The following is a 13,298-nucleotide window of genomic DNA, read 5'->3' on the forward strand; positions in this document are numbered from 1 at the left end:
TAAAGGATGCCTGAGAGGGGAAACCTTCTCACTGTCTCCAACTCCCTGAAAAGAGGTTGGAGACAGGTGGGGATCAGTTTCTCCTCCCAAGTAACATGTGATAGGACAGGATGAAATGGCCTCAGGTTGTGCCAGGGTAGGTTTAGGTTGGATATTATGGAAAATTTCTTTACTGAAAGAGTGGACAGGCATTGGAACAAGCTGCTCAGGAAAGTGGTGGAGTCACTGTCCATGGAGGTGTTAAAGAAGCTTGTAGTCATGGCACTTCAGGACATAGTTTAATGGCCATGATCGTGTCAGTTTGATGGTTGGACTCAATAACCTACTGAAATGATTCTATGATTCAGTGAATTTAATGTTGTCCCTTTTACCATGGCACCAAAACAGCATCTTGGAATCTATACCAGTGGTAGGAATTGGAAGGGAGGTTGGACTAGATAATTTGCAGAGGTCCCTTCCACCTTCTGTCGTTCTCTCTGTGTGTGTATGTGTGCGTGTTTGAATTCTTGTCCAAAACCTGGGAGGACCACTTAGTGTATGGAAGCACTCATGTTGGTGACCTGCTTAGTCCTTGGATGTTGCTGTGAGGTTGCTATCAAGTCATTGAAAAGATTTTTTTGTACTTTGGTTGCAGATAATGACTTAAAGCATAACACACCCCTCCCCCTCCCCCCCCTTCCTAGAAACATTACAGGTCAGGATGGATGGGGCTCAGAGCAACCTAGTCTAGTTGGGGGTGTCCTTCCTTTTTGCAGGGGGGGGGTGGTGGTGGTGGATCCCTGAATCACCATCCCTGGAGGTATTTACAGGGTGTGTGGATGTGGTGCTTAGGGATGTGGTTTAACGGTAGTGGTTTAGCAATAGTAGTGGGATTGTGAGCTCTAAGCAAGCAGTTGGGCTTGGTGATATCGAATGTCTTTTCCAACCTCAACAGTTCTATGATTCTAGATGACTTTTGAAGGTTTCCTCCAACTCAAAGCATTCTGTGTTAAAAACTTCACTTTGAAAAGACCAGAGTCATTTGCTCATCAGCTGTGTTCCTCCTCTTAGACTTCCTGGTTTGGAGAGATTCGTTTTCTTGTTTAGAGGCAGACAGAAGCCAGGGTCAAAGAATTCCATAATCTGCTGGTGGTGTTTTGATTTCAAGGACTTTGTCATTTTCCTGCCTACAAAGCTATCATAATAATGTGATTGGGTTCTGCATTTATTATTCTTCAATCACTAAGGAGAGCCCACATGCAGAATGAAAAGGACTTGGTAATATTTGGGATATACAGACTCTGAGTTCTTTTTTGGGGGGCATTATTTAAGGTTCTTAGCCAAAAAAGACTTACATCATATGAGTACTTGTGAGATGTTACTAGCAAAGATGATGGTGTGCTGTGCTTTGTGGCAAGGGAGCCTGGCCAAAATAGAAGGATGATGTGCTGAATTCCTGCTGATTTCACAAAATCACCATGGTTGGAAAAAACCTTTAAGATGATCAAGTCCAACCATTGCCTGACTCTACCAGAGCTGCTACTCCACCATGTCCTTCAGCACCATATCTAGATGGCTTTTAAATACATCTAGGGATGGTGAATCAACCACTTCCCTGAGCAGCTTGTGGGGCATCTGGCATGTTCTCCTAAAAATGTTTTCTTCTGGAGCAGTAACAAGTAGGCTTCATTTTTATCATTAAATGCAAGGGGTTTGGGAAAGTGAGATTTGCACTCCTCCATTTTTCCTCTCTCTGTCTCCTGATTTAAAGTGATTTAGGGGCTGGATTTGGTTTGGATGTAACAACATGGTGGATGGATGTCTTCATACGACTTGAAGACACCCTGCAGTCTGGGCCTGAGGTGCATAAAGGATCATAGAATCATAGATTGGTTTGGGTTGGAAGGAACCTTGAAGACAATCTAGTTCCAACCTCCTTGGCATGGACAGGGACACCCTCCACTAGACCAGGTTGCTTAAGGCCCCATCTAGCCTGGCCTCAAACACTTGGATATATCTGCAACTTCTCTGGGCAACCTGTTTCAGCGCCTCACCACCCCCAAAGTGAAGAATTTCTTCCTAATACCTAACGGAAATCAAGGTTCTTCCAGTTCAAAGCCATTACCTGATGTCCTATCACTGCAAGCCTTCATAAAAAGTCCCTCTCCAACTTTCTCATAGGCCACCTTTGGGTACTGGAAGGCTGCTGTAATGCTCCCTGAGCTTGTGTTTTGCTACACATGACTGTGCCAAACTCAACAAGTTTTACTGTTCTTGTAGCTGGAAGCCTGTTTATATGCAACTGAAAGTGTAGCAAATGAGACTTCTGCCAGGGAATTACAGGAATCAGTGTAGGACATGGACTTCTGAGAGACCCAGTAATGTTTCATGTACTAAATACATTAAAATGGCATGTGCAGTCAAAAGCAGGCTACCCACTGGGGGATTGAATGGTGGCATCAGTCAGAGGTGCAGGAGCCTTCCAGACACCAATATGGAAGCAGCAAAATTCAGTGAAGTTCTGCTCTTAAAAACTTTTCCAAGGTTCAAGGGACATCTTATCCACGTGGAGTAGACCTTGGGTGTTAACACAAGTTGAAAGCCCTTATGGGGCCTTCTTTGAGAAAGGGTGATTTATGTGCATGCTTATGTGTTGTATGTTCAGTTTGGGGCTGTTCCAATAGCTGCTGAAGTCAAGGAAACTTTAGGCAGGAAGTCCCCATCTGTCAGTGGGTTGATGCTTTAAAGAACCATGAGGCTCGTGTCACTTAATAGTATCTGAGCATCTCTCTTGTCTGGGTGATGAGTATCATGTTAGTACCTCCAGTCCATCAGACCAGCTCAACTGATAAATTCATCTAATGTGGCTGAGAAGCTGTGTCCTGTGCCATAGGAGATTTGCACTTGCCCATCTTTCTGCAATGCCATCACTAAGGAAAGAGAAGCCCAAAGTAACATGTAAATTCTATCTGTACTGTTCCTGCTGCATCAGGAGTACTTTCTCTGACCAGAAAATGGATAGAAAGAGCATTCTCTTCACATTAATTACTGATGTCTCACCAAGACTGAAGCATTTACAGACAGACCTAAATGTTTAATTATCACCTGCTATCTAAAACTCAGGAGATGCTCAGATCTGTCAGACAACGTGTTTTGTGTTATTTTTCCAGGAGGACCAGATGATAACTTAATTGAAGGTGGCGGATCCAAATTTGTCTGCAAACCTGGAGCCAGGAACATTACCATCATCTTTCATCCTCTCCTCAGGTAAGTAACACTTTCCACTTATTTCTGTAGGTGCAAATAATTGGAACAAGTAGAGTTATGGGCACATTCTGTCTTCTTGGTCACATTGCCACTTCTGAGAGAACATCTTACAGCAATGGGCTTGCTGTAAAGCTGTGCACATCAACAAGTGTTAAAAGTAATGACTAGTTGCCAATGCATAACTGGCATACAGCTTGCATTTTGTGGGACAGTGTCATTTGTTATTGACCCAAGCTGGGAGAAGTTTGGTTGCAGTCTGTCACAAATTGTTTACCACTGACTATCCATTCTACTTATTAAAAAGTCAGGAGGATGCTTTATGAGCTACAAGGTAAGTTCATTCTTTGATGAAAGCAATATGGCCTGTGAGCTGCAAATGAAATACCTGATCTGAAATGCCTTCACAACTCATCAAGGGCTGCAGGAACTCTAAAACAGAGCAAGTCTATAATAAGCCTTATCTCTCCAAGTCACTCACTTGTGATAGTTTAATTTTGTTCTTTTTACTTTGCAATCTAAGAGTTCATCTTCTTAGTTTCACTGAAATTAAATAATATGATGTTTTTCTCGGTTCATGTCAATCTTCCATCTCTGCTTTTTTCTTGCAGGGTTTTCCTTTATCATCATGTCTTTTGTTTAGTGTGAGCACCTTTTAAATAATAATTCCCCCCCTTGCTCTCTTTGAATTGCTCGCTATCGTGAGTCACTTAGGCAACAGGGTATGTTTCTCAAACCAAGCAATAATAAAATGGCAATAAAAAATAATTGGAATCTGATCCCCAGAGGGAGGAATATCCTGACTGATGTCTTGGTAGATGAAGACTGTGGTCATTTGTGAGTTCTCAGGTCTTAGAAATGCAGAAAGAAAGTGTGTAAATTCCTCCAAACTTAAATTCCTGATGTCATTGAATCATAGAATTGTTTTGGTTCAAAAAGACCTCTAACGGGTTGCCTACATGGTGCACTCTTCATTTATTGCTAGATGCCCCAAATGAAATGGGTAATTTCATAAACACATTTCATTTTAACCTTTTAAATGGAGTAAGTGTGCTAAAAAGAAATTTGCTACAGCAGAAGTTACAGTTTTCAGCCATTTTATTATGAGGAAAAATCAACAATGGTTAAGATGCAGCTTGGTGTAGTGGAAGTTGTCCCTGCCCGTGACAGGGGTTCTAGAGCTAGATGATCTTTAAGACCTCTTCCATGTTTCTTTGCAATATGCTATTCAAGGTATGACCACTGTGATACGGACTTCAGTCTCTTAATTATTAATGACTTTACAGGCTTCTTTCAAGCACCGAGAAGGGGGCTTGTGATGCTCTTATTTTTATTGATGAGCTACTTCACATTTACAAACTGTAGAATATACTTCTTTCTTTCTATTTGCCTTCCTGCTTATTCCCCCTCACCACCTCCCCTTTTTTTTTTTCCATTCTGAGTGAAACACGAGTACTCTGCTTTAAATAGCACTTCTCACAAACACTTTCATTAACAGCTTGCAAGATAGGCAGGAGAAATAATTTACCTCATAAAAAATAATTGCGTCAAGATTAAGGTATCTGCGTACAATATATTTTTCATGCCAACCATCTGCAACATCTTAGCTTCCTTGTACTGAGTAGTTCATCAATAGCTGCATGAAGAGAAGGAAAATCATCTGTGACCCAGCTTACCCTTTCCTACTGGAGAACAGGGTGAGTTTGAGTGTTAGTGAAGACTGTAGAAACTTTTAAAATGTGATTTTCCTTACTTTAACGATTGCCAGAGTAACTGCATGAGTTTGAAGCACAAGCCTTGTGAGCAGCAGCTGAGGGAAGTGGGTTGTTCACCATGGAGAAAAGGAAGATGAGGGGAGAACTTCTGCCTCTCTACAACTGCCTGAAAGGAGGCTGGAAACAAGTGGAAGTCAGTCTCTTCTTGCAAAGAACAAGCAATTAGGGCAGGACAAAGTAGCCTCAGGTTGCACCCGGGGAGATTTAGGTTGTGTGTTAGAAGAAAATTCTTCACTGAAAGGGTTTTCAAACCCTGGTACAGGGAGGAGTTTTAAACAATCGGGGATGTGGTGCTGTGGGACATGGTTTAGAACCCAGCTTGGTAGAATTAGAGAATGGCTGGACTCGATTGTGTTAAAGGTCTTTTCCAACCAAAATGTTTCTACGATTCTATGAGTCCTTGCTACCTTAGATTTTACTGATGATCCTGAAATTTGGCATGTGCATGATGCATGGGATGTAGTGTTTGGGGTGACCATAGGACTGCATTTCTTTTCAAAGAATCACCAGATAGTTAGGGCTGGAAGGGACCTTTAAAAGCCACCTAGTCCAACTCCACTGCAGTGAGCAGGAACATCTGCAACAAGATCAAGTTCCTCGGAGCCCCAGACAACCTGATGTGCAGTGCTTCTAGGGATGGGACATCTATCACCTCTCTAGGCAACCTGGGCCAATGTTTCACCTTCCTCAGATATAGTCTAAATCTCCCTCTTTTACCTTAAAACCATCACCCTTTGTCCTGTCACACCAGGCCCTTTTGTTGATAACAATTTTATTGAGGGAATTCTATTCCTGGTGAGTCGATAGGAATGAACTGTCCTACTAGCAAACCAGCTTACCTATTGACTCCAGTTAAAGTTTGCTGTATGATGCTGGCTGTGGCTGTAAATATGATGGATTTGCAAAAATATTGATGTCTGCAATAGTTTCTAGCACATCACCTTATGTGTATGTGTTCCTGGTTGGTTAGATCTTTGTTGCTCTTTTCTGGACCTTATTGTATTGTCAAGGTCTCAAGGAGGTAATTGTTGCTGAGGTGTGATGTTCCCCACTGCTCTGTTTTTCATCTCTATTGAGATTGTTTATGGCCTGCCCCTATAACCTGTCATTGCTGTAGCTTGTACAGGCTTAAAATGAATCTGTTTTGAATTCCAAATCGTCAATATTTTATTTAGAAGGGTAGGGTTTTCTTCTTGCATTCATCAAGTTCACAGAACTATGATGCCAGAGAAGTTTTAGCACTGTGTGGGCTAGCTGATTTTATTAGGAAGCTGAGGGCTTTCTAAAAGTATTAAGCAAACTGGATCACTGAGAAGCCAGATGCTGGCAGGATGATTTAAAGCCTGAGCATTCCATTAAGTGGTGGCTTTAAATTGTAATTCAGCACAGTAGGGTTAGGTGGGGAGTTGGAAACAGAGCATCCATATTCATTACTGTGAATTTCCTTTTTTTTTTTTTTTTTTGGTACCACTGATATGAAAAGTGTCATTGTCTATCACATCAGAGAGTTGCACAATCACAGTGTGAAGTTTACTGGTTGTAATAGGCTTTTTGAAATCCTTTTGTGTTTACAAACTGAGGTTGAGCTTGTCTCTAGATCCTTCTGAGGAACACAGAGCCAGCAGCTTTCAGGGGGCTGTAAATTAACCCTATGTCTCCAGTAACAGAAGCATGGAATTACAGAATGGTAGGGGTTAGAAGGGATCTCTGAAGATCATTGAGTCCAATCCCTCTGCCAGAGCAGAATGACCTAAAGCAGATCACACAGGAATATGTCCTGGCAGGCCTTGAATGTCTTCAGAGAGAGAAAGACTCCACCACATCTCTGGGCAGCCCGTTCTAGTGCTCTGCCACTCTCAAAGTCAAGAATTTCCTTCTCATGTTTAGATGGAGCTTCTTATGTTCAAGTTTACATGGATTACCTTTCCCATGTCACTGGGGACACTGAGAAGAGCCTTGCCCTGTCCTTCTGACACCCACCCCTTAGATGTTTGTAAGCAAACAGAAGTTTTTTAGAGGAACTCTTAACATTCACCATGGAGAGTGTGAAAGCAAATAGATACAAATGGGTTTCCACATTTTCCTTCCCTCTAATTCATCCAGAGCAATGAGCCAGAGCTGGGAAGCAAATTGTTGTGTCATTTGGGATGTGGGTCCCTAATTTCCACTAGGACAATTGAGATGCACCAAGCCCCAGATTAATTACCAGGACTTAATGACACTACCACACATGGAATAAATGAACAGTGAGTTTTTTTGGAAGATGAGTGGGTGTTCTGATGGAGGTGATTCCTGGGAATAGATTTGACTAACTACATATGAAAACTAATTGCACTGACAAATTGAAGAGGGACACCCATCTGATTTTCCTTAATTACATATTGAGGGAGGTGTCAAAAGTATAAAAGTTACCAAAAGAGACCAGTTGCTTTCTTCATCCTTCGCTGCTAACCAGCAGCATCTGCTTGGATCATGAAAGCTCTGGTGTTACTGGTCTGTGGACTGACATCTCTTATTAGAAGAAGGAAATGTGGGACCATCACCTAAGCCCTTACATTGTGGAATATTGAACAGCCTGAGTGATGTCTGTTGTAACATTTGTTTGCTGGGGCTTTATTATTTTTTTTACTGTTTATTTGTTTCAGCTGGCATTTGAAAGGCACTTGGCTCTTCAGGGTAATAATCATTTTACATATGCTTTACAGAGTATGTTTATTACCAGACAATTGAAGAACAGATGTCTGCGGTCTTGAGACTTGAGGGGGAGGGACAGGAGGGACTGGAAATGGAGAGAATGGTGGTGGTTGGAGCCGGGAAAGCACTGCTGATGCTAACTCATTTGAACGTGGTTTGGATGTTGGATATTTAGGCCATGAGGGTATCCATTTATTAACCTCAGCCACACTTCGTTAAGATCAAACAGGAATTAAAAGGCTTGTAGGATGGAAGAGAAAGCAGTGTTCACTGATTTGGAAGAAGCAGTCGCTTCTAAGCAAGGCTGTGTCCTTTTGAAGAAGTGGACTAGAGAGGCTGAATTGACTTGGCACCTTTTACCTGGCCGTGGGATGGGCAGTGGCTATTTTGGGGCATCTCCCCCTTTGCCTGGAGGGAAGAACTGCACCATGTCTGTGATGTTCTGATCACTGTCTAGGATACCAAAGTCTGGGGAGTAAGAAAGTGAGAAATACAGTGTTAATTTATTAGAGTACCCTGCAAAAAAGGGAAGAAGTAGAGGCAGAGTTACTGATTTGACTCTGCTGAGGGTTTTTTTGGATGCAAAGACAAAAGTTTAATGATCTGTTATGGGCATGGTCCAAGGCACTGCAAAATTTGCTCGTCTTGATATTTTGGATTGATATCTAATCTGATTAATACCTGATAAAAGCAGGTAATAATCTGACATTTTGATGTAACAATTAAGTGATTATGTTCATTTATACTGGTCTCCATCATTGAAGGCAGTAACTTTTTACTTGAGAGCATTTCTGGAATTTCCTGTTCCAGTAAATGCTAATAAAAGAGTGATTGCTCTTTTAATACCTAAATAATGCTTTAGGGAATAATCAAGAAGGAGAGTACTTTACTTTTGCTGCCTGTTGCTATCAGCATGTTCCTCACTGAATGGTGGCAATCAGCTCTGAATTGCTGAAGGTCAAATTCCGGACTCCACTAGTAGTCTCTGGGAGGAGGTGCACAACATATGTACATACAGTCAGGTACATATGTATCAGCAGTGGTGTTTCAGCTTCCCATGCTTTGGGGAGAATCATGTAAGGCTTGTGGGTATGTGGCTTCAGGGTATGTCAGGATAAAAGGTGCAGTATGTAGAATTTAAATCCTTTGTTTAGTTTGACAGTGTTGGGAGGGAATGGCAGAGTTGTCATCGGTCCCTATGGAACATCTGAAGCCTTTAGTCTTTGTGAGTATCAACTCCTGCTGGAGCTGAGCAGTGTTCCAAAGCACATCACTCTAACTGATACAAAACTATGTATTTAACTAAGACCCAGTGTGTAACTCACTGATTATCCCTTTTATTAGTATATTTGTAAAGCTATGATAATAAACAACTAATCTGATCTTAAAATGCACTGCAATATCTTGTAGTTGTCTACTACAAAGTCACCATTTGATCATATGGGGCATGTGTTATCTATGTTAAATGATATCAGCTATGTTAAGAAAAAATATGGTGTTCTATCAGTCTAAAAGGTAGAGATTATTATTGAAGTAGATGGAAAAGGTGAACTAATCCTAGGGCACAGTTAGTGCTAAATAATGAGAGCTGATGTCTTTAGCTTTTTAAAATCAAATCTAAAATACTAGATTTTAGAGAACTGATAAAACTGACTTGAGCTGGAAGAGGGAACTTAATATTGACTGCTGAAAGTTTGTGTTTCAGATTGAGTAATGGTCAGAAGATAAGGAGTTAGGTAAAAAAAAAAAAAGGAGATGTGTACATGTGCAAAGTGTTTAAGTCAGTGACCCCTCAAGAATTGCTATACACATTTAATGAATACTGGTTTTTAAGTCTTAACATTCAGACATATCCTTGAAGTTCAAGGACAGGGAAAAAAATCAATCTAAATCTTGTTTCTGCAAAGTGGGCAATACTTTCCTTGTGGAGAAGAGGCTGTGGAGGTAGGGAGATGGTTCCTCTCAGTGCAATGAGATGAGTGGGGCTCAAGAAGATAATAGTATCATAAAATCACTCCAGCTGGAAAAGGCCTCCAAGAATCCAACCACCAACCTGATGCCACCGTGGTTGTTAAGCCATGTCCCAGAGTGCTATGTCCACATGTTTTTGAACACCTCCAGGGATGGTGACCCCACCATGTCCCTGGGCAACCTGTTCCAGTGCCTGACCACTCTTTCAATAATGAAATTTTCCATAATATCCAACCTAAACCTTCTATAACACACCTTGAAGCCATTTCCTCTTATTCTATTACTTGATACTAGGGAGAAGAGACCAGCCCCCATCTCACTACAAACTCCTTTCAGGTAGTTGTAGAGAGTCATGAGGTCTCCTCTCACCATCCTTTTCTCCAGATTAAACAATCCCAATTCCTTCAGCCACTTCTCACAAGACTTATTTTCCACTCCCGCTCCTCAATACAATACCAGTAGTCACTGCCGTGCTTTGTATTCTCATCTTTATTTTGGAACTGTTAATCCCCATCCTTGAGTGTGACAGATGCTTGATAGAACTTTTCACACACTTGCTGTTTACTTCAATTGACCTGAATCAAAATCTTAAGGGAGCAATTTGACACCCACCTACTGCATTTTTATTTTTTTTTCCTCCCCTTGGTTTAATGAGTGTTTAGAAGACATTTAGTTGACAAGTCCCTTGCTATTGACATTTAGTACTTTATATCTGTCAACAGTGGAGACTGAATCCTTCTTGCAGGGTGAATCTAGACTCTTTTTCTCTTTGACAAGCTCTCATAAAGTCAGCGTCACTGAATGATAAAGACACATTTCAGAAAAGGTTCTTGTTGTGACACTGCTGAAGAAAAGGTTTAATTTTGACTGAATTCTGACCAAAACGGGGCACACGCAGAGGAAAAGGATGGGAAACAGCTTCATATTTTGTTCCTCTTTTTTTTTATTTCCCCCCCAAATGCTGTATGAGGAGTGACAGCCTTACTGTGTGTCTGATGAAAGATGACAGTTTATAAAAACCTTAAGGTAAGGCTGTTCATTTTCAATGACAGAAAATAAAGCAATCCCCCCACCCCCCAGTACCTCCCACACAAACAAAAAATTCTTACATGCCAGAAACCCCCACCTCTTAATATGTGATGCATTGATTTTGTATTGTCTGTCAGAGAATGTGCTTCAGCAGATCAGTCAGGCTGGGAGTTTTCAAACATGCTTCATCCATATGGAAAATCAGCAGCCTGTCAGGAATTTCACATCTTCAGCTCCTCCCTCCCTGCAGATGAAATACAACCTGGAGGAACACAGAAATGTTGACATTTGTGTAAGAACTTAGGCTGAGTAGCTGAAAACAATGTTAATTCCGTGATGATGATTTACTTCTAACCCATATTATGCTCAACAAGCCAAGAAAAGTGGGTTTAGCTCATTTCTTAATAGAAGTGTTGTTAAAGTTTAGTTGTAAAATCATAGAATCGCAGAACTGTTTTGCTTGGACAAAACCTTTAAGATCACTGAACCCAGTCCTTCAACACATCCACATCACCACTAAACCACATCCCTCAGCATCACCACACCTACATGTCTTCTAAATCCTTCCAGGGATGGTGACTCCACCAGTTCCCTGGCAACCTTTTCTAGTGCTAGCATTCAACTTGTCTTCTCATGGAGCAGGGTTGAGGATCTCCTTGTTGCTGAACACTATTTTTGTTATACTGTAAGCATAGATTTATGATGTCATAGAAGTCTTGTTGTGATATCTCCTTATCTGGAGAGATTCCAAACCCACCTGGACATTGTGATCCCAGGCGACGCTGCAGTGGGTGACCCTGCTTTAGGAGAGGGGTTGGATTAGATGATTCTCAAAGGTCCCTTCCAAATTCTACCATGCTGATATACTCCAATATCAGAATACTTTAAGGAGCCAGAGTTACACAGTGAGATCCATGTTTAATGCCTCAGCTTGTCAGATGAGTTTCATTTGCAAGGTGCAGGAGGTGGTACCTTTCGAGCAGCTCAGTTGGCACTGGGGAGTGAACTTGCACAGCAACTAAACCTTGCCTTAATAGCAGCAGCTTTCATTCCAAATATGGTAATGGTGATGTTAAAAAAAATGTGTAAAAATTGCAAAGCATCGGGGAAAAAAATCAAAAGGCAAAACAAGAAAGCAAAATTCAAGAGGAAAAAGGGGAAAAATGATACATTCTAAGTTGCAATCTGTCAATGGAAGCTGTTGGGAAAATACATTAGGCAGGGCTTTCCCCCGTGTAAGAGAGGATTCATTGGAGTTGTTCAGCCTGAAGAAGAGAAGGCTCCTGGAAGACCTTATAGTGGTTTGCAGTACCTGAAGGGGGCCTACAGGAATGCTGGAGAGGGACTTCTTACAAGGGCTTGTAGCAATAGGACAAGGGGTAGCGGTTTTAAACTGGGCAGCCTGTTCCAATGCCCTCCACACACATTGTTATTTAGCTGGATTATTCTTACTATTTGCAAAGCTCCCTAAAACCTTATGTACAATTTTAAATGTTGTCCTTTGGGGAGCTGTAGATGTTACTTCAGATTACAGAGCTGAATTTCAGTCTTCACAGAATCATAGGATGGTTTGGTTTGGAAGGAACCTTAAAGATCATCCTCTTCCATCCCCCTTCCATGTCTGGGGACACCCACTAGACCAGGTTGCTCAAGGCTCCCTCCGACCTGGAATGTTCTCGAGGGATACTAAAAGAGAAAAAAGTGTTTTCAAAGTATTTAAATTTCATTTAGGACTTCAAAGAGTGAAATTTGAAATGGCTTTTTCAACTATTACCCTCTTCAGTTTGCAAAACAGATAAAAATAATAGGTTTGAAGTTACTTCACCAATAAGCTGCATTTTCCAGTTCTGGCTGAATTCTGTCATGGAGCATTACATTGTGGGACCCTCTTTTACTCCTGTTCTGCAGACCTGATTCTTTGGTCCAGCCACATCAGGTTATGCAATCCCAGAATGGTGGGGGTTAGAAAGGACCTCTGGAGATCATCTAGTGCAATCACCTGCTAAAGCGGGGTCACCTAAAGCAGATGTCCCAGGATCACAATGTCTCAGCAGGTTTGGAATCACTCCAGAGAAGGAGACGGTCTACACAACTGCTTGCAGGAATTCCAGTCCCAAAGGCACATAGCAAAAGGAAAGTCTGTGTAGAACCATAGGAGACACATTGCAGGGAAGTCAGTCTATTGAGGAGTGTAGACACTAAGTTATACACAGAATATTCCTGAGGAGTTTAGTTATAAACTCTGCTAATTCTTTAAGATCTGCAGAATAGCCATAAATAAATTTTGGAGGAAAGAAGTTGCCTTTATTTTGGGCCACAGGCATCTTGATTTCCAGATGAATTATAACTAATTACTCATTCTGTAACATCACTGCTAAGCATTTCTGTAGGTTCTTTCATCTCATAACTTCCCAGCTTTTTAGAAGTAGCAGTTCATTAGCAGCTCCATGTGAAATTGTTCTGTAGTTGGAAATCCTGATTATGGACTGCCAGGGATGAAGCTGCTGTGAATGAAGCAGAGTTGACTAGTCATGAATTCTGTCCGGGTTTGGAACAGGCAGAATAGAACTGGAAATCATTAATTCA

The 13,298-nt window shown here is 41.4% G+C and overlaps 1 protein-coding gene across 1 annotated transcript in view; it reads left to right on the forward strand.

Moving 5' to 3' along the window:
- EXOC4 (exocyst complex component 4) overlaps positions 1-13,298 on the forward strand; it is a 488,502-nt gene that overhangs the window by 232,186 nt on the left and 243,018 nt on the right. Inside the window, exon 10 of the mRNA XM_009900238.2 lies at positions 3,150-3,246. Coding sequence (XP_009898540.1) covers positions 3,150-3,246 — 97 coding nt within the window. The remainder of the gene's footprint in view (positions 1-3,149; positions 3,247-13,298) is intronic.

This window comes from Dryobates pubescens, chromosome Z (genome assembly GCF_014839835.1).
Source record: "Dryobates pubescens isolate bDryPub1 chromosome Z, bDryPub1.pri, whole genome shotgun sequence".
NCBI classification, from domain to species: Eukaryota; Metazoa; Chordata; class Aves; order Piciformes; family Picidae; genus Dryobates; species Dryobates pubescens.